General features: G+C 42.9%; 1 protein-coding gene across 8 annotated transcripts in view; it reads left to right on the forward strand.

The window, feature by feature from the left end:
• Nucleotides 1–25,568, forward strand: part of LOC144508603 (nuclear receptor coactivator 3-like) — a 210,978-nt gene that overhangs the window by 145,383 nt on the left and 40,027 nt on the right. For all 8 annotated transcript variants that reach the window (XM_078236776.1, XM_078236774.1, XM_078236780.1 and 5 more), the window contains 5 exons: nt 9,743–9,850; nt 13,522–13,694; nt 17,582–17,682; nt 17,943–18,117; nt 21,338–21,523. In XM_078236776.1, the coding sequence (XP_078092902.1) occupies nt 9,762–9,850; nt 13,522–13,694; nt 17,582–17,682; nt 17,943–18,117; nt 21,338–21,523 (724 nt within the window). In that variant the 5' untranslated portion in view covers nt 9,743–9,761. The remainder of the gene's footprint in view (nt 1–9,742; nt 9,851–13,521; nt 13,695–17,581; nt 17,683–17,942; nt 18,118–21,337; nt 21,524–25,568) is intronic.

The raw sequence follows: 25,568 nt of genomic DNA on the forward strand, positions 1-25,568 counted from the left end.
AGCTAAATTCTTCTACAAGATGATAACTGCATTCACTGTTCTTGTTGCACTCCCTGTTTTAGTAATGTTTGCAAAAGTAACACACTTGAGATCGGTTGCTTCATCCAGGAAATGTATGTCAATAAGACATATATCAAAGGTCCAAACACTGACCTCTGTAATACTTGACATTATCACGCCTCTTCTGGCCCGACTGTATACCTCTTTGTGTATGTTTGCCTATTTGATCAAAATTCTTATCCAGTCATGCAATTCTACTTTGAATTATCATGTAGTCTTTGATTTAGGCCCTTATTTTAGTTTCTGGGAAACTTTTAATAAACTACATCATAGCCCCTTCCAATATCTTGTTGCTTGTTTGATTGACCTCGTTTTTCTGAAAATGCTACAAGAACTTTTCTTCTTAACTTCATGCTGTTACTTATTAAGCTATTATTATACAAGAACCCTAGTTACTTATTAAGCTATTGTTTCATAGATATGTCTCCAATCTACAGCATTGTATAGTTTCCATTATTTTACCCGCTTCTTATGTAAAATTTAGTGGATCTATATTGAAACTGTCAAATTATTGAATAACCAATTGCCACACTTGCATAGGATTAACTCAGTTTGTATCTAATTACTGCACTGAACATTTTCCTTTGTAACAAAAAAAAATTTTTCAAGTTAAGGTCTGTGTGTTCATAATTTTAAACCAGAAAGTAAAATTCAAGAATGGCTAAACTAAGTGAACAAATTATTTTAAACTGATTAAATGTGAGATTTGAATGTTATTTTGCTTTTGTTTTAGTTGTTTTAGTCAATGAAAATCTACCAGTGCTGTAGGAAAATAAAAGTTCAACTTCCGCCCCTTGTTAACAGGAAGTACTGCTTAACTATCACAGCAAGCCTTCTAAGTTACCAAGCAGCAAAATGGAGGGGGGGGGAGCAATTCTTTCCAGCAAATCGGAAAAATTACTGTTAACGAGCCAACAATCGTTCAGATTTTATGAATATGTGATTAATGCTGTATTTGTTGCTTGTTGAAAGAATAATGAGTGATTGTGCAGGGACATTTTACCCTTTTTGATATATATTTTTATAGACATAGATTTTATTTTTTTAATTTTGTAAATAGATTTTGTGTAATGTGGCTCTGCTGGCGACTTCATCAAGAGAGCTGATGCTGACTCATTACTGACCTTGGGGGTTTCTGGAAATAAAGATTGACTGTCCAGGCATGGGTTTTTTAAAGCCAAATGCTACGTTACTAATCCTGTTTCAGCAGCACCAGATGGATACTTAGCCCATGAACTTCGGTGTACAAGAGAAAAGTATCAAGATGATGGCACTGACAGGAATATAGTTTCAGAAGGAGAAGTATTCCTCAAGCTTTGTGGACTTCTTGGTATGATGTAAAATATTTGGGTAGAACTGCAGAAGCTCTTGTGTTTATGCAAGACCAGAGATCAGTCTCTAGCTTTTTGGTGCTATCACAGCCATAGTCTTGTAGAAGGCCTGGCAAGATATCTATTCATTGTGGGGAGTGTATACCTTGATATAGTGGCATTCATCTTCATCCTATTCATGGGTGAGTATGGCTATGTCCACCCCTGTGATTCCTCCCCTAATCATCTGTGTGATGAAATTTGTTTTCATAGAATCATACAGTGGTTGCAGCACTGAAGGAGGCCATTTGCCTCCTCGTGTCCATGCTGGCTCTCTGTCAGAATAGTAAGAAGTCTAACAACACCAGGTTAAAGTCCAACAGGTTTGATTTTAATCTGGTGTTGTTAGACTTACTGTGTTTACCCCAGTCCAATGCCAGCATCTCCACATCTCTGTAAGAATAACTTACCGAGTCGCGCATTCCTGTCATTTCCCAACACCCTGCATTTTTTATCTTAAGGTAATCGTGCAATTCTCAAATTTCATGACTCTTAAATTCATGACTTTATGCAGGCAATTTAAACATGGAAAACTATGGATGAAATTCAATTAAAAAAATTCTGAGTGTTGAATTTGGAGGAAAACTGGAGTAATTCATGCTGTTTTTTTCAGTGTGAGTTCAGACTAGAATCTCCCACGCTCTGTGCAATGCAGAGGCCACCAGTGCGAGTATCATTAAATTTCAGGAGCGGGGCCTATTCCCGCATGGGAGGCTGAAACCAGTGGGCCTCTGCGCATGCGCAGTGGCCTGAATTGTCAGCTCAATCAATGGCCAGCCCGGGACACTCGCAATGCTGCCCCACCCTCTTGGCCCAATCGTGGCCACCCATACTGTGTGTCCGGTGTCCCCCCCCCCCCCCCCCCGTGCCCTGATCTCCAGTGCCCCACCGGTCCCTAGGCAAAGTAGCAGCGGGACCCCCTAAGCCCTGCCCCTTGGCATTGTCCCATGCCTGATGGGCAGTGCTAAGGTACCCCTGGGCATGGGCACTTTGCTCCTTGGGCAGCGCCCAGGCCCTGATTGCCCCCTTCCCTCCAGCACATCGGGCCGATGATTCCCCAAAAGTGGGGAGCTAGTGTAATCCCCGCTAGAGTGAAACACTCTGGCGGGGTGGGACAGGCAAGCGGGCCTGGGAAATTCTTTTAATACTGCTGGGGGGGACAGCCCGCCTGGGGGAAGCAGCAGAGGCCGTGTCTCCGCAGTGGAGTCCAGCCCTGTAACTCAGACGGCTAAGGAAAAGAGGAGGAAGGCGGTATTAATCGGGGACTCGATGGTGAAGGGGACAGACAGGCGTTTCTGCGGAGGTAGGCGGGATTCTCGCATGGTGGTCTGCCTCCCTGGGGCCGGGATCCAGGATGTCGCTAGTCACGTCCCGGAAATCCTGAGGTGGGAGGGAGAGGAGCCTGAGGTAGCGGTACATATTGGTACCGCTGATGTGGGTAGGAAGGGAGAAGGGGTCATGAAAAGGGAGTACAGGGAATTAGGGAGACAGCTGAGAAAGAGGAAAGCAAAGGTAGTAATCTCAGGATTACTGCCTGTGCCACAGGAAGGTGAGGGCAGGAATGGAGTGAGGTGGAGGATGAATGTGTGGCTGAGGGACTGGTGCAGGGGGCAGGGATTCAGGTTCCTGGACCATTGGGACCTCTTTAGGGGCAGGGGTGATCTGTATACAAGAAACAGGTGGAACTTGAATCACACGGGGACCAATATCCTGGCCGGTAGGTTGGCTAAGGCTACTGGGGAGAATTTAAACTAGATAGGTTGGGGGGAGGGGAGCTAGAAGAGTTGACTAGGATCAAGGAACTAATTGATGGGGGGGAGGATGCAGGGGTAAGGGGAATTACAAAATTAATGGTAGAGGAGAGGGTGCAAGTGAATGAAGGCGGTAATTTAGATAAGGGAGTAGAGGGAGACTGTGTTCGCGACTCATCAAAGCGGGTTCAGATAAAAGCTGGAATAAGGACACTTTGCCTGAATGCACGAAGCATTCATAGAACATAGAACATAGAACATTACAGCGCAGAACAGGCCCTTCGGCCCACGATGTTGCACCGACCAGTTAAAAAAAAAACTGTGACCCTCCAACCTAAACCAATTTCTTTTCGTCCATGAACCTATCTACGGATCTCTTAAACGCCCCCAAACTAGGCGCATTTACTACTGATGCTGGCAGGGCATTCCAATCCCTCACCACCCTCTGGGTAAAGAACCTACCCCTGACATCGGTTCTATAACTACCCCCCCTCAATTTAAAGCCATGCCCCCTCGTGCTGGATTTCTCCATCAGAGGAAAAAGGCTATCACTATCCACCCTATCTAAACCTCTAATCATCTTATATGTTTCAATAAGATCCCCTCTTAGCCGCCGCCTTTCCAGCGAAAACAATCCCAAATCCCTCAGCCTCTCCTCATAGGATCTCCCCTCCATACCAGGCAACATCCTGGTAAACCTCCTCTGCACCCTCTCCAAAGCCTCCACATCCTTCCTGTAATGTGGGGACCAGAACTGCACACAGTACTCCAAGTGCGGCCGCACCAGAGTTGTGTACAGTTGCAACATAACGCTACGACTCCTAAATTCAATCCCCCTACCAATAAACGCCAAGACACCATATGCCTTCTTAACAACCTTATCTACTTGATTCCCAACTTTCAGGGATCTATGCACACATACACCTAGATCCCTCTGCTCCTCCACACTATTCAAAGTCCTCCCGTTAGCCCTATACTCAACACATCTGTTATTCCTACCAAAGTGAATTACCTCACACTTCTCCGCATTAAACTCCATCCGCCACCTCTCGGCCCAACTTTGCAACCTGTCTAAGTCTTCCTGCAAACTACGACACCCTTCCTCACTGTCTACCACACCACCGACTTTGGTGTCATCAGCAAATTTGCTAATCCACCCAACTATACCCTCATCCAGATCATTAATAAATATTACAAACAGCAGTGGCCCCAAAACAGATCCCTGAGGTACACCACTTGTAACCGCACTCCATGATGAATATTTACTATCAACCACCACCCTCTGTTTCCTATCCGCTAGCCAATTCCTGATCCAATTTCCTAGATCACCCCCAATCCCATACATCTGCATTTTCTGCAGAAGCCTACCATGGTGAACCTTATCAAACGCCTTACTAAAATCCATATATACCACGTCCACTGCCCTGCCCCCATCCACCTCCTTGGTCACTTTCTCAAAAAACTCAATAAGGTTAGTAAGGCACGACCTACCTGCCACAAAACCATGCTGACTATCACCTATCAATTAATTACTCTCCAAATAACTATAAATCCTATCCCTTATAATTTTTTCCAACATCTTGCCGACAACAGAAGTGAGACTCACCGGTCTATAATTCCCGGGGAAGTCTCTGTTCCCCTTCTTAAACAATGGGACAACATTCGCTAACCTCCAATCTTCTGGTACTATACCAGAGGCCAACGACGACCTGAAGATCAGAGCCAGAGGCTCTGCAATCACTTCTCTTGCCTCCCAGAGAATCCTTGGATAAATCCCATCCGGACCAGGGGATTTATCTATTTTCAGACCCTCCAGAATATCCTGCACATCCTCCTTATCAACTGTAATACTGTCTATTCTACTCCCTTGCAACCCAGTGTCCTCCTCAGCTATATTCATGTCCCCTTGCGTGAACACCGAAGAGAAATATTGGTTCAATGCTTCACCAATCTCCTCCGGTTCCACACATAACTTCCCTCTGCCATCTATAACTGGCCCTAAACTTGCCCTAACCAACCTTCTGTTCTTGACATACCTATAGAACGCCTTAGGATTCTCTTTAACCCTATCCGCCAAAGTCTTCTCATGTCCCCTTTTAGCCCTTCTAAGCTCGCTCTTCAACTCCCTCTTAGCCAATCTAAAGCTTTCTAGTGCACTACCCGAGTGCTCACGTCTCATCCGAACATAAGCCTCCTTTTTCTTTTTAACCAACAAAGAAACTTTTTTGGTGCACCACGGTTCCCTAGCCCTACCAATTCCTCCTTGCCTGACAGGGACATACCTATCACAGACTCGCAGTAGCTGCTCCTTGAAAAAACTCCACATGTCGGACGTTCCCAGTCCCTGTAATCTCCTAGTCCAACCTATGTTTCCTAATTCTCTCCTAATAGCCTCATAATTACCCTTCCCCCAGCTAAAACCACTGGCCCGAGGTTCATGCCTATCCCTTTCCATCACTAAGGTGAACGTAACCGAATTGTGGTCACTATCACCAAAATGCACACCAACTTCCAAGTCTAGCACCTGGTCTGGCTCATTTCCCAGCACCAGATCCAATATAGCCTCACCTCTAGTTGGCCTGTCTACATACTGAGTCAAAAAACCTTCCTGCACGCTTTGAACAAGGTGAATGAGTTGATGGTGCAAATCAGCACAAGTGGGTACGATCTGGTGGCCATTACAGAAACATGGCTGAAAGGTGACCAGGACTGGGAGATGAATATCCAGGGGTATCAGGCATTTAGGAAGAATAGACAGGAAGGAAAAGGTGGTGGGGTCGCGCTATTAATAAGAGATAATATCAGGGTAGTACTGAGGGATGACATAGGCTCTGAGGAACAAAACGTGGAATCATTATGGGTAGAGATGAGGAATAGTAGAGGGAGAAAGACACTAGTAGGTGTGGTATATAGGCCCCCAAATAATAATGTTGAGGTAGGGAGGGCTGTAAACAAGCAGATAAGGGATGCGTGTAAAAACGGAACGGCAATAATCATGGGGGACTTCAACATGCACATTGACTGGCAGACTCAAGTCGGTAAGGGTGGAATGGAGGAAGAGTTCTTAGAATGCTGTCGGGATAGTTTCCTTGAACAGCATGTTACGGAACCGACGAGGGAACGAGCTATTTTGGATCTGGTATTGTGTAACGAGGTAGGTAGAATTAAGGATCTTATTGTGAAGGACCCTCTTGGGTCTAGTGACCACAATATGGTCGAATTTCTGATTCAGATGGAAGAGGAGAAAGTTTGGTCTCAAACCAGTGTCCTCTGTTTGAACAGAGGGAAATATGATAGGATGAGGGATGAATTGGCTAAGGTAGACTGGGAGAGCAGGCTGGCAGGTAGGATAGCTGAGGAACAGTGGAGGATTTTTAAGGAGATCCTTTTCAGTTCTCAGCAAAAATATATTCCAGCAAAAAACAAGGATTGTAAGAAAAGGGAGAACCAGCCGTGGATAACGAAGGAAATAAAGGAGAGTATTAAAATAAAAACAGCTGCGTACAGAGTGGCCAAAAATAGTGGAGAAACAAGTGATTGGGAAAAATTTAAGAAACAACAAAGAGAGACTAAGAAAGCGATAAAGAAAGGAAGGATAGACTATGAAGCTAGGCTAGCAATTAATATAAAAAATGATAGTAAAAGTTTTTATAAATATATAAAAAGGAATAGAGTGGCTAGAGTGAATGTTGGACCCTTGGAGGACGAGAGGGGGGAGTTAATAGTGGGAAATGAGGATATGGCTGAGTCTTTAAATACGTTTTTTGTGTCGGTCTTCACGGTGGAGGACACAAATAGTTTGCCAAATATTAACGATAGAGGGTTGGCAGCAGGAGAAATACTTAATACGATTAATGTTACCAGAGAGGCAGTGCTGGGTAGACTAATGGGACTGAAGGTGGACAAGTCCCCGGGTCCGGATGGAATGCATCCCAGGGTATTGAAAGAAATGTCAGAGGTAATAGTGGATGCGTTAGTGATTATTTATCAAAACTCGTTGCATTCTGGGGTAGTGCCGGTTGATTGGAAAACGGCTAATGTTACGCCGCTGTTTAAAAAAGGAAGGAGACAAAAGGCGGGTAACTATAGGCCGGTCAGCTTAACGTCTGTAGTAGGGAAAATGCTGGAATCCATTATTAAAGAGGAGATAGCAGGGCATCTGGATAGAAATGGTTCGATCAATCAGACGCAGCATGGATTCATGAGGGGAAAGTCGTGCTTGACGAACATGTTGGATTTTTATGAAGATGTGACGAGGGCGGTTGATGGAGGAGAACCGGTGGATGCGGTGTTTTTGGATTTCCAAAAGGCGTTTGATAAGGTGCCCCATAAAAGGCTGCTGAAGAAGATTAGGGCACACGGAGTTGGGGGTAGTGTGTTAAAGTGGATTGGGGACTGGCTATCCGACAGGAAGCAAAGAGTCGGAATAAATGGGTGTTTTTCCGGTTGGAGGAAGGTAACTAGTGGCGTGCCGCAGGGATCGGTACTCGGGCCGCAACTGTTTACCATTTATATAGATGATCTGGAGGAGGGGACGGAGTGTAGGGTAACGAAGTTTGCAGACGACACAAAGATAAGTGGAAAAGTGAATCGTGTGGAGGACGGAGAAGATCTGCAGAGAGATTTGGACAGGCTGAGTGAGTGGGCGAGGATATGGCAAATGGAGTATAACGTTGATAAATGCGAGGTTATACACTTTGGAGGAAATAATAACAAATGGGATTACTATCTCAATGGAAACAAATTAAAACATGCTACCGTGCAAAGGGACCTGGGGGTCCTTGTGCATGAGACGCAAAAGCCCAGTCTGCAGGTACAACAGGTGATCAAGAAGGCAAATGGGATGTTGGCCTATATTGCGAGGGGGATAGAATATAAAAGCAGGGATGTCTTGATGCACCTGTACAGGGCATTGGTGAGGCCGCAGCTGGAATACTGTGTGCAGTATTGGTCCCCTTATATGAGGAAGGACATATTGGCATTGGAGGGAGTGCAGAGAAGGTTCACCAGGTTGATACCGGAGATGAGGGGTTTGGATTATGAGGAGAGGCTGAGGAGATTGGGTTTGTACTCGTTGGAGTTTAGAAGGATGAGGGGGGATCTTATGGAGACTTATAAGATAATGCGGGGGCTGGATAGGGTGGAGGCGGAGAGATTCTTTCCACTTAGTAAGGAAGTTAAAACTAGAGGACACAGCCTCAAAATAAAGGGGGGTCGGTTTAAGACAGAGTTGAGGAGGAACTTCTTCTCCCAGAGGGTGGTGAATCTCTGGAATTCTCTGCCCACTGAGGTGGTGGAGGCTACCTCGCTGAATATGTTTAAAGCGCGGATGGACGGATTCCTGATCGGTAAGGGAATTAAGGGTTATGGGGATCAGGCGGGTAAGTGGTACTGATCCACGTCAGATCAGCCATGATCTTATTGAATGGCGGGGCAGGCTCGAGGGGCTAGATGGCCTACTCCTGCTCCTATTTCTTATGTTCTTATGTTCTTATATATCATTTAAATGCTAACCGCCCCGACGTGGAGCAGACTGCATCAGCAATCCAGTGCTGGGGGACACTAGCGGGGCGCGAAAGCCCCACCCCCCCGTGCGATTCTCCCGGCCCATTGCCCATAAATGGGAGAATCGCCCCCCCCATGTTCAACTTTCCCACATGAATTCTAAATGTTAAACGCGTTCTGTGAATTGTGACTGTTGGCAACCTTGGAACAATGAAAATTATTTTGACTTTAACACTTTGTTTTGAATTGGTTATCTTTGGTAGTTTCTCAGAGTATTTTCTAAGGGTGCATCAGCATTGTAAGTTTAGTGTCAGTTTGAAGTGATTTTAACATCACACCAATGCCAGATTTGAATATAGTTCAAATTGGCTGTTACGGTCAGAAATGACTCCCAAAGGAGCACAATGAAATCTTTCCCTAATCCCTGGAGAATCTCACTGTTTCCCTTGGTGTCAGGTTAGACTTCGACCATGAATTCAGGCCATATTTAAATTGCTGGAATCTTGTTGCAGCAGTTCAGACTGAAATCTCTATGCATGTTTTTTGTACATATGTATTTGCACAGAGAAGTTTGATTATTTCCAGCATTAAATCAGATAGCCTGCAATGCACATCTCATATATCACCTGTCAGAGTTGTTTATGCAAATTGGGTAAGAACTGGAACGAAGTAACTGTGTCATCTTTAATGTCAACCAACTATTTCTTTCAAAATTGAAAGGAAATAAGGGTCACGTGCAGGACAAATGGAAAATGACGCACTTAAAGATTGCTGCAGAGGTGGCACAAAAGTGAAGCATAGGCCCTAGTCATTTTGTGGCCAGGATTAAGCTTGGCAGTCTTAGTTCTTGATTAAAGTTAATCATATTGGTGCATTGGATATCTGCTCTTCTGGTACTTGCAGGACCTGACATAAAGCTACTTGACGTGTGTTTTTCGAATTCGACAGCAAATCAGCAATTTTAAAAGAATAAGAAAGATTCATCTAATCAGTGGCCACTTCTAAAGAAAGACCGTATCTGAGTTGAGCCCTTACCTCTTCACTTCTGTCTCACAGTCGCTGATATGTGTTTAAGATGAGCGGACCCGGAGAAAACGCACTGGATCCGGTGAATTCTGAATCAAGGAAACGAAAACTTTCATCCTTCGATGCTCAGGGATCAAGGTATATAAAGAGCTGTAATTAATATATCTTGTGAGTCTGACCTAACTGACAGTGACAGTATCATAATTAGGGTTGCCAACCTTCAAGGATTGCTCTGGAGTTTCCAGGAATTGAAGATCAATCTTCAGGACACTGCTGTGTGTAATCCTGGGGGAAAATGGGGGCATTAAAAAACGATTTTTATTTTAATCAATTTCTTTGAACAATTCTCTTTACCAGATATAAAAATGGGAGGAAAGGCTGTTTGGCTGACAATCAAGCATCATTCCGTTGGGTAATGAGCCATCTTGCTTTCCAATTGGCGTAGGAAAGCAGTGCATACCAAGAATGGATATTTTGTCTGAATAATTGCTGGAGCGTGGGGTCAACTCATGTGATGAAACCTCTAGGAAAACATTTAATCACTGTTGGCAATCCTAAATATAATTGTCAATTTTCCTTCCTCCCTATTTGTGCCCATCTGAAATGAGTCTTGGAAGATAGGTGGCATAAGCACCAGGGCTTCTGTTTGGGGATCGCTTGCAACTGTTTGTGAATGGGTCAGTTTGGAGAAGAAATTTGACCGTCGCCTCCTTTTTATATATTTTCCTCTGTGGGAAATTCGCTCTTGGGTTACCCAGGCTTATCCCAAAACATAAACATTTTTAATCAGAGTCCAGAATGTCACCACCTTTCAAGCTGATTTTAGATAACAGAAAATTACCTTTTTAAAAAAAAAACCCATACAGAATAACCTGCCAGTTACACTGGTGCACAATAGGCAGTTTTTGCTTCAGATTCTTGGTGCGTATGCTGGAACAATTTAAGAATGTATTTTGTTTTGGTGTAATCAATTGGCAGATGATTTCTTGGGAATCATCACTGGTGTAAACGGTGGCCTGGATTCTCCAACTTCGTCCGCGGCTGGGATTCTCCTGTCCTGCTGCTGTGAATGGAGATTTGGCTCAGCGCCAAATTCTTCGTTCTCGCTGGTGGCGGTGGCGGGGGCGTACAACATTGGAGAATTGCAGCTGATATCTTGGCAGGCGTTGTCTCATGGCAGTGTTGGGAAAAATGGCTGTGAAGTCTTGATCTGATTTTCTCCACTGTCCAAACTATTGATTGACTCAGTTGCCATGTGAATTTTCAGACAAGTACTGCATAAAGAAAAACAACTGTCTTATATGTGTATTTTGGACATAACCAGCAGTATAAATGGAACCTGTCATAACCCAGACTAATCTGTTCAGTACCAAGTGTTGGTACAAACAATGTGTTGTTTTCAGCTGCATCAAACATTTCTGAGATTTTCTGCTTTGCAACACAGTTTCCTATCTAGCAAAACGCTCTCTCACAGGCAACAATCAGAATAAATTTTAAATTTAAAGGTCTTTTTCATTCTTCCCCTTGTGAATCTGCTTAAATTCAAAGGTCCGTATCCCATTGAAACCATTAAGTGCTGCCATCTGTGGGAAATTCTGCAATACTACAAAATCGTTTTTTTTCCCCCAATATATCTCAATTTAAAAAATCAGAATTTCTTGGAAGGCTTGGTTGATGACACATGCTGTAAATTACGGCGCTTCACATGCCAATCTTTCCATTGAGAACTGACGCTGAAATTTCCTGGAAAAGCCGTTTGAATGCACCACCGTGAGCTTAGCGTGGGACCAGAATCTCAGAAGCGGCCCATTTTCATCTGTGAATTAATTAAACAGATCAATATTGGCATGATCCAAATTCTGAATTTCAAATCCTTTTGCTGTGCTAAACTTGATCACTTGCAAAAAGATTATTTGAATTGCGGACACATTTAACTGCCATTTTCAATTTTCTAGATCATTGTAAATTGGAGGGGTTCTTTTGATGAGTTACTTAGAAGATGACTTTAATCGTAGCTACTTGAGACATCTCAGATTAAACAAACCCTCATTTGTATCAACAACATGTCTAGCACTTAAACCCAAGTGTCAGTGCTGAAATGTTTTAGTGGGCTTTTGATGATCAATGGAGTTATTTAAATCAGTCACCGCTTCTTTAGAATGTTGAATCAATCTTGCTGGCACATGATCAATTCTGAATTCCTTCTCTGAATTCTCTAGACTTTTGCCAACCTTGTTGAACATTGGTCAAATACTTTATGCCTCTGATTGTTGCCGTAGCTGCCTGTTCTGTCAGCTGAGAGCTGGGCTTCTCCTCAGCTGGTCAGTAATTGTTGAAGAGTCTACATCCAGGCCATACTCCCCTGCTGTTTCCAGGCTCTGAGATAATAGATTTATCTCCTGTCCTCTCTGGCCACTTCCTAAGACTCCTCCGTGCCTCGCCTGTATTTCCATTCTGTTGACATCACTCTAATTTCCCCTGTGTTCATCCTTGTGCGCACCTTAGATAACGTTCCAAAGCCTGTTATTCTGATCTATCCTTTCAACTTATCCTGTTATTTTTTTAACTCTGCTTCTCTTGTTTTCACCTGGCCATGGCACTTTTCATTTCCCTTCTCTCTGGTACCACATCTCCCATGATCCAGCATTATGCCACACTTTACACTTTCCTCCTGAGGACCTAAACTTGAAACTCCTCTCCCTTACCTCCCCAACCCCTTGAATCATCTCACAGTTTCTTCCTTCATGTCCCATACCTGACCCAACGTGGGACGTGTCAGTGGTTCTCCAGTGCGGAAACTCAAGTAACCTCAATCTGCGCAGCAGTCACTTCACCCTGCACTGACTCGAAGTTCATCTCTCTGGTTTCTCATGAATCATATTCACTTCTTCCTGTGCCATTTGTATGACCTTGCTGTCAGATTCACAAGCATCCTCAGCCATACTTTACAGGAACCTGAATCAGAGATATTGAGAATAACCTTACAGCAATCTATTGCTAATTTGGTTGTAAACTGTTGAGAAGTACAGGAGCCATCTGTCTTGAGGTACATATTGGTGTGCCTTGTCTTTATTTTTTTTTGATTGGCACCAGCTCCTCCAACTTATCTGAAAGTTGGGACTTCATACAATTGGGCTTATTGTACCAATGTCAATCCAGAATGATGGTATGCCAACATGGTCCACCACTGGAGTGTGCCTGTTTGATTTATTGATGCCATAATAAATAGATAAGTACAAGTTCCAACTACAGTGCCAAAGTGATTACCACAACAATATAAGGCACTACTGTTTACTTAATACATTGAAGATACTTCAGTGCTACATTTGCCTCCTCCAAGAAATATCAAGTCAGTTCTTCATTCTCAGCCCTGTTTGAAAGAAGCTCGTGTTGGTGATAAGCCTACTTTACTCTAGTGCCAATTCTTTAACCCTGAAGGTCTAACAGAACAATGTGGTACTCGTAAGTTTGCTCAGGTATACTATGGCATTTGATGCTAACGGACCCTCTCAATTGAGCACTTTGTTTAAAAGTCCTATTCTAGAAAATATTATTTTGGTATACTAAATTGACTGTTCTTGATTGCTAACATGGAGTACAGTACTTACAACATTTTGCACTGAGAGTAACTTAATGTACATTCTATCAAGAAGTCATTGATTTTACAGCAAAAATAAATTAGCAGAATATATGGATTGCGGCAAAAGCAAATTGGTCCTGTATTCTGGCAGGAAATAGACTGTTATAAGATTATATGTTGGTAATCTTTATTAGAGTATTCACCATCCTGCATAACTTGTGTTTGACAGTGTGAATTGTAGCATTGAAAAGCGCCGTCGTGAGCAAGAGAGCAAATACATCGAGGAGCTGGCTGAACTAATCTCTGCCAACCTAAGTGACATTGATAACTTCAATGTCAAACCTGATAAATGTGCAATCTTGAAAGAAACTGTGAGGCAGATTCGTCAGATAAAGGAGCAAGGTAATCTGGTACATTATAGCCCTCTACAAAGTATTACTGAGGGAAATATCCAATGAACTGAGTCACTGTCAAATTTTGTTTGGTAATGCTCCTCTGAAACACTTTAGGATGCTTTACTACATTTACAATGCTATATAAATGCAAGTAGCTGTTGTTATAAACTTTCCTTGAATTACCTTTGAAGTACAGTGCCTTCAAAGTTAGGAATTAATAGTAAAGCCCACAAGAATAATTGGTGCTTTCTGACACTAAAATATCAGACAACTCCTGTACCATTCCCATAAATATTCTCTTATTAGTCTCCGAAAATCTCTTCTCACTGCGATAGTCTTTATGGTCTCTCTCTCTCTCTCTCTCGAAACAAAATTGTTAATTCATGCCCAGTAATAGACACCTTAATACTGAATGAGTGCCATCATTAAGAAACAATTTGTACTTCTATCAGCATTATAAAAACATGGGTCCTCAGTTACTACAGTGATGGGTCCTGCAAACCGCTGTTGGGTTTGCAATTGCAGCTAACTGTACAAAATCAGATTCCTGCCTGTTCAACCATCATTGGCAGGTCTGCAAAAGGTTTTGATTTGGTCTGATGGCTGGAACAAAAATAAACTGAGCTTGGTCTCTGTTTAACTACATTCTGAGATGTTGAGCTACAGATAAAACTTACTTGCAAATTTAAGAACCTAAGAAACAGAAAAACGAGTAGGCCACCCGGCCCCTCGAGCCTTCTAGACTATTCGGATGGCTGATCTGAATGTGGCCTGAACTCTCTTTTCCTTCCCGCCTGCACTCCCACTCCAGTAACCCTTGACTCCCATGTCAGTCAATAATCTGTCGGTATCAGCCTTGAATATATTCAATGCTCCAGATACCACTGCACTCTGGAGTAGAGAATTCCAAAGACTAACAACCACCAAGAGACCAAACTCCTCCCCGCCGCCTCAGAATCTTGTGTTTCAAATGATCACCTCACATTCTTTTAAACTCCAATGAGTATAGATTCAACCTGAGCTCAACCTTTCCTCATGAGACAACCCCTTCATCCTAGCAATCAGCCTAGTGAGCCTTCTGTGAAGGGTTCCAATGTAAGTATATCCCGCTTTAAATAAAGTGACGAGAACCTTACTCTAGGTGTGGTGTTACCAGTGCCCAGTAATCATAGAAATCATAGAAACCCTACAGTGCAGAAGGAGGCCATTCGGCCCATCGAGTCTGCACCGACCACAATCCCACCCAGGCCCTACCCCCACATATTTACCCGCTAATCCCTCTAACCTACACATCCCAGGACTCTAAGGGGCAATTTTTAACCTGGCCAATCAACCTAACCCGCACATCTTTGGACTGTGGGAGGAAACCGGAGCACCCGGAGGAAACCCACGCAGACACGAGGAGAATGTGCAAACTCCACACAGACAGTGACCCGAGCCGGGAATCGAACCCGGGACCCTGGAGCTGTGAAGCAGCAGTGCTAACCACTGTGCAACCGTGCCGCCCACAAGTACAGTTGCAGCAAGACTTCCCTACATTTTATACTCTATCCCCTTTGCAATGAAGGTCAACATTCTGTTTTTCTTCCTAATTACATTCTTCAACAACAAGCTGACTTTTTGTGATTCATTTACATGGCACCAAGATCCCTATGTACTGCAGCATTATGTAGTCTGTTTCTATTTTAAAAAATCTGCTTTTCTAATCTTCCTTCCAAAGTATACAACCTCACATTATACGCCATCTGCCAAACTTCTGCCCATTCACTTATCCTATCTCGAACCCTTTACACTCTTTGTATCCTCCTTGCAGCTTGCTTTCCTACCTATCTTCATATCATCAGCAAATTTGGCTACAATACAATTGGCCCCTTCATCCATATTATAGATCATAATAGTTGAGGTCCAAACACTGATCCCTGTGGCACTACCCAAATTACTGTTGCTGTCTTGAAAATAACCCATTTATTTCAAACCCTGTTCGTTAGCCAGTCTTCTATCCATGCTAATATATAACCCCCAGCACCATAAGCTCTCATCTTGTGTAGTAAGCAACTCTCTACTGCACCTTTTCAAATGTGTTTTGGAAATCTAACTACACTACATCTACTGGTTATTATTCACCCTGCTTGTTACATCCTCAAAGAACTCCAGTAAGTTTGAGCATTGCTTTAAAAAAAACATGCTGTTGAAGCTTTTCGTGTCGCATTCATCAGGACAGTCCATAAGAATACCAGTTACCTGCCAAGCTTTTGTTCATATTCAAACCAGGCAGGTTGACTCCAGTCAAGGCATTGTCATGGGGAGTGAATGCAAAAAATGAGCTTGACAGTTAATTGTTTCCTGGTGCATTCGTCATGGCAAAATCTCTACCAATCAGAGTCCACTTGCCAACCAGTCAGTACCCTCTTCTCATGTAGTATACATTGTTGTTCTCTTTACTGTTTGCATTCTTGCAGACTGTCCTGACAAGTGCAAGACAAAAGGCTTTAACAGCTTGTCTCTTTTAAGCATTACTCAAGTTCTATACTATCAAACAACAATCTAATTTGTCAAATACAATTTCTCTTTTACAAAACCATGTTGACTACCAGATTTTATTATTTTTTTAAAATGTCCTGAAACTACCTTGTTAAGAATGGATTCTAACATTTTCCCAATGACAGATGTTAGGCTAACTGGCAATTGTCTCTCTGCTTTCTGTCACCCTCCTTTCTTGAATAAAAGTGTTACATTTGCAGCTTTCTAATTTTAATAATGTCTTCAGTATTGTGGATCCCCCCCCGCACCTTTTCAAGAATTGCATTGTAACTACCTAATTTTAATTTGTCATTTGTCAGTTCGGTCCCAGAGCAAAGACATTGAAATCCTGTTCCAGTTAGATGAGCTGTAATTTGGACTACTGTCATTCAACTTGAATGAAATTGGTGGAGAAAAGAGGAACATATGTGTTCATCCTGCAGAGGAAATATTCAATTTTTTTAGATTTTAAACTCTATTAATGCTAGTTCTTTTTGTCAATCGTAAGCTTTGATGAAATATTTAGTCCTATATTACTTGTTTTCTTCTGTGGTTTATTATTTATATTTGAGCTAAAACGAAACATTGGTAGCTTTTTCTGAATTTCTCCAATTTACCAGAGTTTCGGGGATTCAGTCTTGTTCCAGATAGTCCAATATGACTCCGTTCCAAGGAAGAGTCATGTTTGACTCAAATTTTATCTCTGTTACTCCCTCCGTAGATGTTGCCAGACCTGCTTAGTTTTTTCAGCACCGTTTTTATGCCGTTAAATTCTCATCCTTGACTTTAAATACCCTGCGCCGTCTCTGCAATTTTCTCCAAAGTTATATCATCCTCTGAAGTATTCATTGCCCTGACTGCAACCAGTTGTGATTATTTCCCCTTCGTTCACTCATTACAGCATGAGTGACAGAACCTTCAGTGCCTGGCCTTTTGTTCTAGAATTCTCTCCCTAAACATCTCTACCTCTCCTCTTTCCTAAAATTCCATCATTTCCGTTGCCCCCCCCTCCTAATCTTTCCATTCTTGGCTAAGTGCCCCTCTTTTCCTCATGCCTATCCAGGAAGCTCATATAGATTTTCTTCTGTTAAAAGGTAGTATGTAAATACAACTTGCTGTTGAGCTTGGTAAATTTTTTAAATTGTCAAGCTCAGACATCGATGTAATGGAATTGTGATCAAGAAATTCGGCTGACACTTTAACAAATTAAAAAAAAACCTACCCTTAGGAACTCCACTTACAACTCCAATTTCAAAAACATTCCCCCATGTTCCTTCTCAAACAATGGACATGTAACAGTGAAACTTGAAAGCAGCTTTTCTATTTGTTTTTTTTGGTCTCTGTGCAATTAGAGATGATTGTTTTTCTTCATAGGAAAAGCATCTTCAAATGAAGATGATGTGCAGAAAGCGGACGTATCTTCGACAGGGCAAGGAGTCATTGACAAGGATTCATTGGGTCCTCTCTTACTCAAGGTAAGCTTCAAAGGTGCAGCAAATTTTATCTGAGTTTCTACCACTTATGCACTTTGTTTTTGAATTGGAAGAAATTTTAATTATCCATGTAGGCTTTGGTTAGAAAGGTTTTTTTTCTCTTCTCTGAATGCTACTGGACATGCATCTTTTAAAATATACATCTTCACTTAGTGCTCTGAAATGAACCCTGTGGTGAATACTGATAAATATTCCTACAGAGATTTTACATAGCAAGACATGTTTTTCTTTGTGGTTTGTAGGCCTTGGATGGCTTTCTGTTTGTGGTCAATCGAGATGGAAACATAGTGTTCGTATCTGAAAACGTTACCCAGTACCTTCAGTACAAACAGGAGGAGCTTATGAGTACCAGCGTGTATAACATTCTTCATCAAGAGGACCGTGATGAATTCCTTCGAAATTTGCCAAAATCTACAGGTAGAGCAGCGATTTTAAATTTTACGAAGTTCTGGTGTGTGGGTGTGCGTGTGTGCAGAGATGAGGAATTTTTAAGATGACCTAGTAATACTTCACAATACACCACCACCCTCCCCAAACCAACCAACCAACCCCAAGGACCAGTGGATTGACGTCCTTGGGCAGCATTCGAAACAAATGCTTAGTTCAAGATGAATTTCAATATTGCAACAAAAATTTGATCCTCCAAATCAATATTCCCATCTCTTTGGAAGACTCAGTTAATTATGCATTCTATAACTGATGGCAGCATGGTAATTGAGACAATTGTAAATACACTCTCTCTTGTCCCTGGATATTAAAAAAAAACGTAAAGAGCTGTCTCGTGCCTTGTGATCCAGGGAATTAAGTGTGTAAATCAGTCTGCAGTTCTCCAATGTTCTCTTACCTGTGACTTGATTTGGTAACCAAATCTTTGCTGCTTGGTGCATGGATGGAAAGGATTTAGAGTCATAGAGGTTTACAGCATGGAAACAGGCCCTTCGGCCCAACTTGTCCATGCTGTCCTTTTTTTTTCTTAAACCCCGAAGCATAGAGTCATAGAGGTCACAGCATGGATCCAACCAAACTGTTTGACAGATAAATAAATCCAAGCTGTAAGTACTACTATGTTCTTCAGAAAAGCAGTCCACAACAAATCAATTTAACTTCAACATAACCAATCCCACAATGGAAAAGTACACAACCAAACAAAGTGAAATAACTCATATCTTTGACAAATCAAGCTACCCAGGGTTAGAAGCACCAGCTGTTCAGAGCAAGAAGTGGCTGGAATCTAATTGCCGACGTTGTGACAGTTAAGGTAGAACAATAGGTGGTCCCCTTCAAACTTCCTTCTATGTCCTGTAATATTTAAGACCTTTCACAAGATTCAATAAGAGCTGTTGTCATTGTGACCGTCACTAGGAATGATATGTTGGTTCATGGGCCTTCTTAACTTGGCACCATTTGACCCTGTTTGCATTTTCTGCGGACAGGGTCCGAAGCAGAACAACATGGTGCTTCTTGGAGACTCCATTTGACAGCTTGAATTTTTGTGGGAACTAGCCTCAGCTTCAGCAATGGATACCTTAATAGCATCTAAAAAGCTTTCAGCTTAATAGTCTATAATGGTAGCTGTCAGGAAGAGGTGCATTTGTGTCAAGGGCATGACTAAAATCCATTGGGGTGTGGCCTTCAACTATTTTAATTCACAGTTGCTGCTTGCTGAGGCTTTCAAGCTCACTCACTGAGACTTCCTGTGCTTTCCTTTGGCAGAAAGCTATTTTGAAAAACAGCTAATCGTATCCAGACTTTAAAAGGCACACAGTGACACATTTAATCTGTCAATTAACGCCTACCTTGGTTTTAACTTACCAGTTGAAATAAGATTTTTGCTGACTCGTTTCATCCCATGATTTCTTGTGGCTTTCCTACTTTGTGTTTTTAAAAAAAAAACTTGATCCAGCAATACAGAACCTGGCAACTGGGTTGGAGGAAGAGATTGCGACCTAATATGACAAGAGTAGTGGGGTGTCAAGTCCCAGCAGGAGTTTGGGATTAGAGTTTAGTGGATAGAAAATGATCACTGATTGCTGTGGCTGTGATTAGCAGAAAAGAGGCTCAAAGCTTCTTTGAGGGGCTGAGGAACAGTCCAATTCCTCTCTCTGATCCACCAAAAATAAACATGAAGTCCCACAGTTGCTGGCCTCTAATATTTTGTGCTCCCACGGTAAACTTAACCTGTATACAGAAGCTCATGGGCTGGGAGTGTGGCGGTTGGAAGAACAATGTCATATTATCAATTTTAATGTGGTTTAGCCTTTACGTACAAACTGCTGCTCTATCTGGCCATTCCGATTTCAAACTTGTCGATGGTGGGGCAGTAAAGTTTATTTATTAGTGTCACAAGTAGTCTTACATTAACACTGCAATGAAGTTACTGTGAAAATCCCCTTGTTGCCACACTCCGGCACCTGTTCGGGTACACTTAGCACGGCCAGTTCACCGAACCTGCACATCTTTGCATTGTGGGAGGAAACCAGAGCACCCGGAGGAAACCCACGCATACACGGGGAGAATGTGCAAACTCCACACAGAAAGTGACCCAAGCCAGGAATCGAACCCGGCTCCCAGGCGATGTGAGGCAGCACTGTGCCATCGTGCCGCCAATGATGTACTGGCAATGTCATTGGGGTAATGATCCAGACACCCAGCCTAATTTTCTGGGGGTGCGGGTTCAAATCGCACAACAGTAGAAAATTAATAAAGTCTGGAATTGAGAGAGTTTCATGGTCATCATTGCTGAGGTATATCAACGATTATTATAACAATCCATCTGATTCACTAATGCCCTGTAGGAAAGAAAGTCTACCTTTGGGTGTTCAGGCCTTTTTATTTTTACATGTGACTCAGACCCACAGCAATGCGTTTCACTCTCTGAAATGACCTCGTAAGCCACTCTGTTCAAGGGCAATTAGGGATGGGGAATAGACACTGGCCTTGTCAGTGGAGGCCACACCCCATGAAAGAATACATTTAAAAAATGCTCCGAGGTAGTGCATTATTTGCCTTCATGTTCCCTTGGTACTGCAGTGAAACACCTGGTGAGTGGTAAATGCTCGTACTTTTAGTGTGAATGACTGGCATCTGAAGAAATAAGACTGGATAAAAAGGTTTGTTTTTAAAAATGTTAGAGGAATTAAGTTATTCCAGCAGAAAAAGACAGCAAAGCAGAAAGTCAAAATTTTTCAAAGAACAAAACCAGTTTTGTATTTTTTTTTCTTTTTCCGATTGAATTTTCTTTATATTGGCACACATTGAATCAAACATTTTAAGATTAATTGTTTCTGTATTTGTAAACTTAGTTGTAAGCATTTCAGGAACACCTCCAAAAAGGTGCAGAAGCAAAAATTCGAGCGTATGAAATTATTAATGCTCATGATCAGAGATACTTGAGAAGTGTGCAGTACTACTTTGTAGGTTTATTGGGGATGTGTTGGCGCAACCAGGTATTGGAGTTGGGTTGTTTCTGGAGTAGCCTGAAAACTGAAACAGATAATCCCCGTTCATGGTTTGCCTGTTAACAACTTTGCAGATACCAATGAATGCATGTCCAGAATTTACAGATTGTATGTTTTGATTTGTTGACCATAAAGATTGCTGTATTATTACTGATGATCTGTGTTGATTTATTCCTCAGTGAATGGGGTTTCTTGGAACGAAACACAGAGACAGAAGAGCCATACGTTTAACTGTCGTATGTTAGTTCAGATGCCATATGATTCTTTAGATGAGTCGAATGGAAACCACGAACCACGTCAGAAATATGAAACTATGCAGTGCTTTGCACTTTCTCAGCCAAAGGCTATGACTGAAGAAGGCGAAGGTAAACTTCTAATATAATTAAGACTTGTATTTAAAAGCTGAAGTGATTGGTTTTTATTAAAGTAGGTCACTTAACAAATTGGCTGCAATGTATCAAAAGTTCATGTGTTTTATTTTCTCATTCATGGAATGTAGGCATCACTGGCAAGGCCACCATTTATGCACGTCCCTTATTGCCTTTGAGAAGATTGTGGTGAGCTGTGAGCTGCTACAGTCCATTTGTTGAAGGTGTACCCACAGTGTTGTTAGCAGGGAACTCCAGGATTTTCCAACAATGATGAAAGAACCAAGTCAAGATGATCTGTGCCTTGGAGGGGAATGTGCAGAGGGTGATGTTCCTATGTGCCTTTTGCTCTTGTCTTTCTAGGTGTTAGAGGTTTGATAGGTGCTGTTGAAGAAGCCATGACAAATTGCTGAAGTGCATCTTGTAGATGGTATGCATTATAGTCATGGTGCACTGGTGGTGGTTGGGGTACCGAGTAAATAGGCTGTTTTGACCTGGATGTTGTCAAGTGTCTGGAGTGCTGAAGGAGCTGCATTCAACGAGGCAAGTGGCGAGTATTCCATCACGTTCCTCACTTGTGCTTTGGTCATAGAAAAGCTTTCTGGGGATGGCCAGGAGGTACGTTACTTTCAGCAGAATTCCCACACTCTGACCTACTCTTGTAGCCACAGTATTAATGTGACTGGTCCAGTTTTATTTCTGGTCAAGTTGAGCTTCCCAGGCTATCAGTGGTAAATGAATCTATGATTGTAATATTGCTTAATGTCAAAGGGAGTTGGGTTATATCTGCTTGTTGGAGATGGTGATTGTTTGGCACTTGTGTGGTTATGAATGTTACTTCCTACTTTATCATTGAGCCTGAAAGTTCAAATCAAAGTTATCGAAGGCTTTCTGCATGTGAACATGGACTGCTTAGTTATCTGAGGAGTGGCAAATGGAATGAACACTGGTGTTACAACGTGAAGGGAACTGGGGTAAAGTTAGTGCATAGCTCTCTGATTGCAAGATATTTTAAAAAGTTACCATTTTCCTGTGGTCAATGTGGAATATATTCTTAAACTACCCAGTAAATAATTCAGGTGGATCTGCTTCAGTATTCATAGTATTAATAACTTCAATTGAGTCATCTATTTTCTTTCTTTCCCAGAGGACAAGCAACTTTGCTCACATTTCCTCATAACTTAGACTCCTGGAACCCAGAGTCATCATGGCCACTTGCTTTTGTGCACCTGTAACTGTTGCGTGTCAAGCAAGTGAAAAACAAGCAACTTAGTCTGTGGCACAGAATAATATTGCTTGCTGTTGTAAAATACTTTGTTCATTTTAAAGCCATTCTTTTAAAGCTTCAACAGCTGGAAGTTTGAGAATTCTATGCTCACTATACTAGCCATTTAAAGATATCACCTTGTTGGGGGGGGTTTAAACTAGTATGGCAGGGGGGTGGGGATCAAAATATTAGGTCTACAAGTGTAGAGGCTGGGGACGAGCTTGGGGCTGGGACAAGGCTGGCAAAGAAGAAGAGCACTCTGGGGGAGGATGACCTCACTGGGCCTGGAGGTCTGGAGTGCTTATACTTCAATGCAAGGAGCGTAGCAGGTAAGACAGACCAACTTAGGGCCTTAATGCTCACGAGGAATTTGGATGTGGTTGCGGTGACAGAGACTTGGTTGAAAGAGGGACAGGACTGGCAGCTGAATATTCCGGGGTACAAGTGTTTTAGGTGAGACAGGAGGGGCCAAAAGAGGTGGGGGAGTAGCAGTATTAGTTGGAGAGCATATTACAGCGGTACAGAGGGAGGACAATTCAGAGGGGTTGAGTAACGAGTCACTCTGGGTGGAGCTCAGAAACAGGAAGGGCGCAGTCACTATGTTGGGGGTATACTACAGGCCCCCCAACAGCCCAAGGGAAGTGGAAGAACGGATATGTCAGGAGATACTGGATAGGTGCAGGAAAAATAGGGTTGTTGTAGTGGGAGACTTCAATTTCCCTGGTATAGACTGGAAATCACTGAGAGCTGGGACTCTGAATGGGGAGGAATTTGTAAAATGCGTACAGGAGGGTTCTTTGGGACAATATGTAGATAGCCCGACTAGAGAGGGGGCTATACTGGACCTAGTACTGGGGAATGAGCCCGGTCAGGTCTTCAAAGTTTCGGATGGGGAACATGTGGCAAATAGTGACCACAATTCTGTTAGCTTTAGGATAGTGATGGAAAAGGATGAGTGGTGTCCCAAGGGTAAGGTGTTGGATTGGGGGAAGGCTAACTTTAGTGGGATTAGGCAGAAATTGGCAGCTCGTGATTGGGAGAGGCTGTTTGAGGGTAAATCCACATCTGGCATGTGGGAGTATTTTAAGGAACAGTTGTTAGGACAGGCATGTGCCTGTAAAAAAGGATAGGAAGGATAGGATTCGAGAACCGTGGATAACCAGGGAAATTGAGGGACTGGTCAAAAAGAAAAGAGAGGCGTATGTTAGGTCCAGGCAGCTAAAAACGGAGGGAGCTCTGGAGGAGTACAAAGAAAGTAGGAAAGAACTCAAACGGGGAATTAGAAGGGCAAAAAGGGGTCACGAAATGTCCTTGGCAGACAGGATTAAGGAGAATCCCAAGGCATTTTATTCATAGGTTAGGAACAAAAGGGTTGTCAGGGAAAAAATCGGACCTCTCTGACAAAAGTGGGGAATTATGCTTGGAGCCCAAAGAAGTAGGGGAGATCCTAAATGAATACTTTGCGTCGGTATTCACAAAGGAGAGGGATGTGTTGACTGGGAGTGTCTCGGAGGGGAGTGTTGAACCGTTGGAGAAAATCTCCATTACAAGGGAGGAAGTGTTAGGTTTGTTAGAGAATATAAAGACTGACAAATCCCCAGGGCCTGATGGAATCTATCCAAGGCTGCTCAGGGAGACGAGAGATGAAATCGCTGGGCCTCTGACGCAAATCTATGTCTCGTCACTGGACACAGGTGAGGTCCCAGAGGATTGGAGGATAGCTAATGTGGTCCCGTTATTTAAGAAGGGTAGGAAGGATAACCCGGGTAATTGTAGGCCGATGAGCTTGACGTCCGTGGTGGGGAAGTTGTTGGAGAAGATTCTTAGAGATAGGATGTATGCGCATTTAGAAAGGAATAAACTCATTAACGATAGTCAGCATGGTTTTGTGAGAGGGAGGTCACGCCTCACTAACCTGGTGGAGTTTTTTGAAGAAGTGACTAGAATGGTTGATGAGGGAAGGGCCGTGGATGTCGTCTATATGGACTTTAGTAAAGCGTTTGACAAAGTCCCTCATGATAGGCTGGTGAAAAAGGTTGGATCTCATGGGATAAAGGGGCAGGTGGCTAGATGGGTGGAGAACTGGCTTGGTCACAGAAGACAGAGGGTGGTAGTGGAAGGGTCTTTTTCTGGCTGGAGGCCTGTGACTAGTGGTGTTCCGCAGGGCTCTGTATTGGGACCTCTGCTGTTTGTGATTTATATAAACGATCTGGAAGAAGGTGTAACTGGGGTGATCAGTAAGTTTGCAGACGACACAAAATTGGCAGGACTTGCAGATAGTGAGGAGCATTGTCAGAGGCTACAGAAGGATATAGATAGGCTGGAAATTTGGGCAAAGAAATGGCAGATGGAGTTCAATCCTGATAAATGCGAAGTGATGCATTTTGGTAGAAATAATGTAGGGAGGAGCTATACAATAAATGGCAGAACCATAAAGGGTGTAGATACGCAGAGGGACCTGGGTGTGCAAGTCCACAGATCCTTGAAGGTGACGTCACAGGTGGAGAAGGTGGTGAAGAAGGCATATGGCATGCTTGCCTTTATAGAATGGGGCATAGAGTATAAAAGTTGGGGTCTGATGTTGCAGATGTATAGAACGTTGGTTCGGCTGCATTTGGAATACTGCGTCCAGTTCTGGTCGCCACACTACCAGAAGGACGTGGAGGCTTTGGGGAGAGTACAGAGGAGGTTTACCAGGATGTTGCCTGGCATGGAGGGGCTTAGTTATGAGGAGAGATTGGGTAAACTGGGGTTGTTCTCCCTGGAAAGACGGAG

Source organism: Mustelus asterias, chromosome 20, assembly GCF_964213995.1.
Source record: "Mustelus asterias chromosome 20, sMusAst1.hap1.1, whole genome shotgun sequence".
NCBI classification, from domain to species: domain Eukaryota; kingdom Metazoa; phylum Chordata; class Chondrichthyes; order Carcharhiniformes; family Triakidae; genus Mustelus; species Mustelus asterias.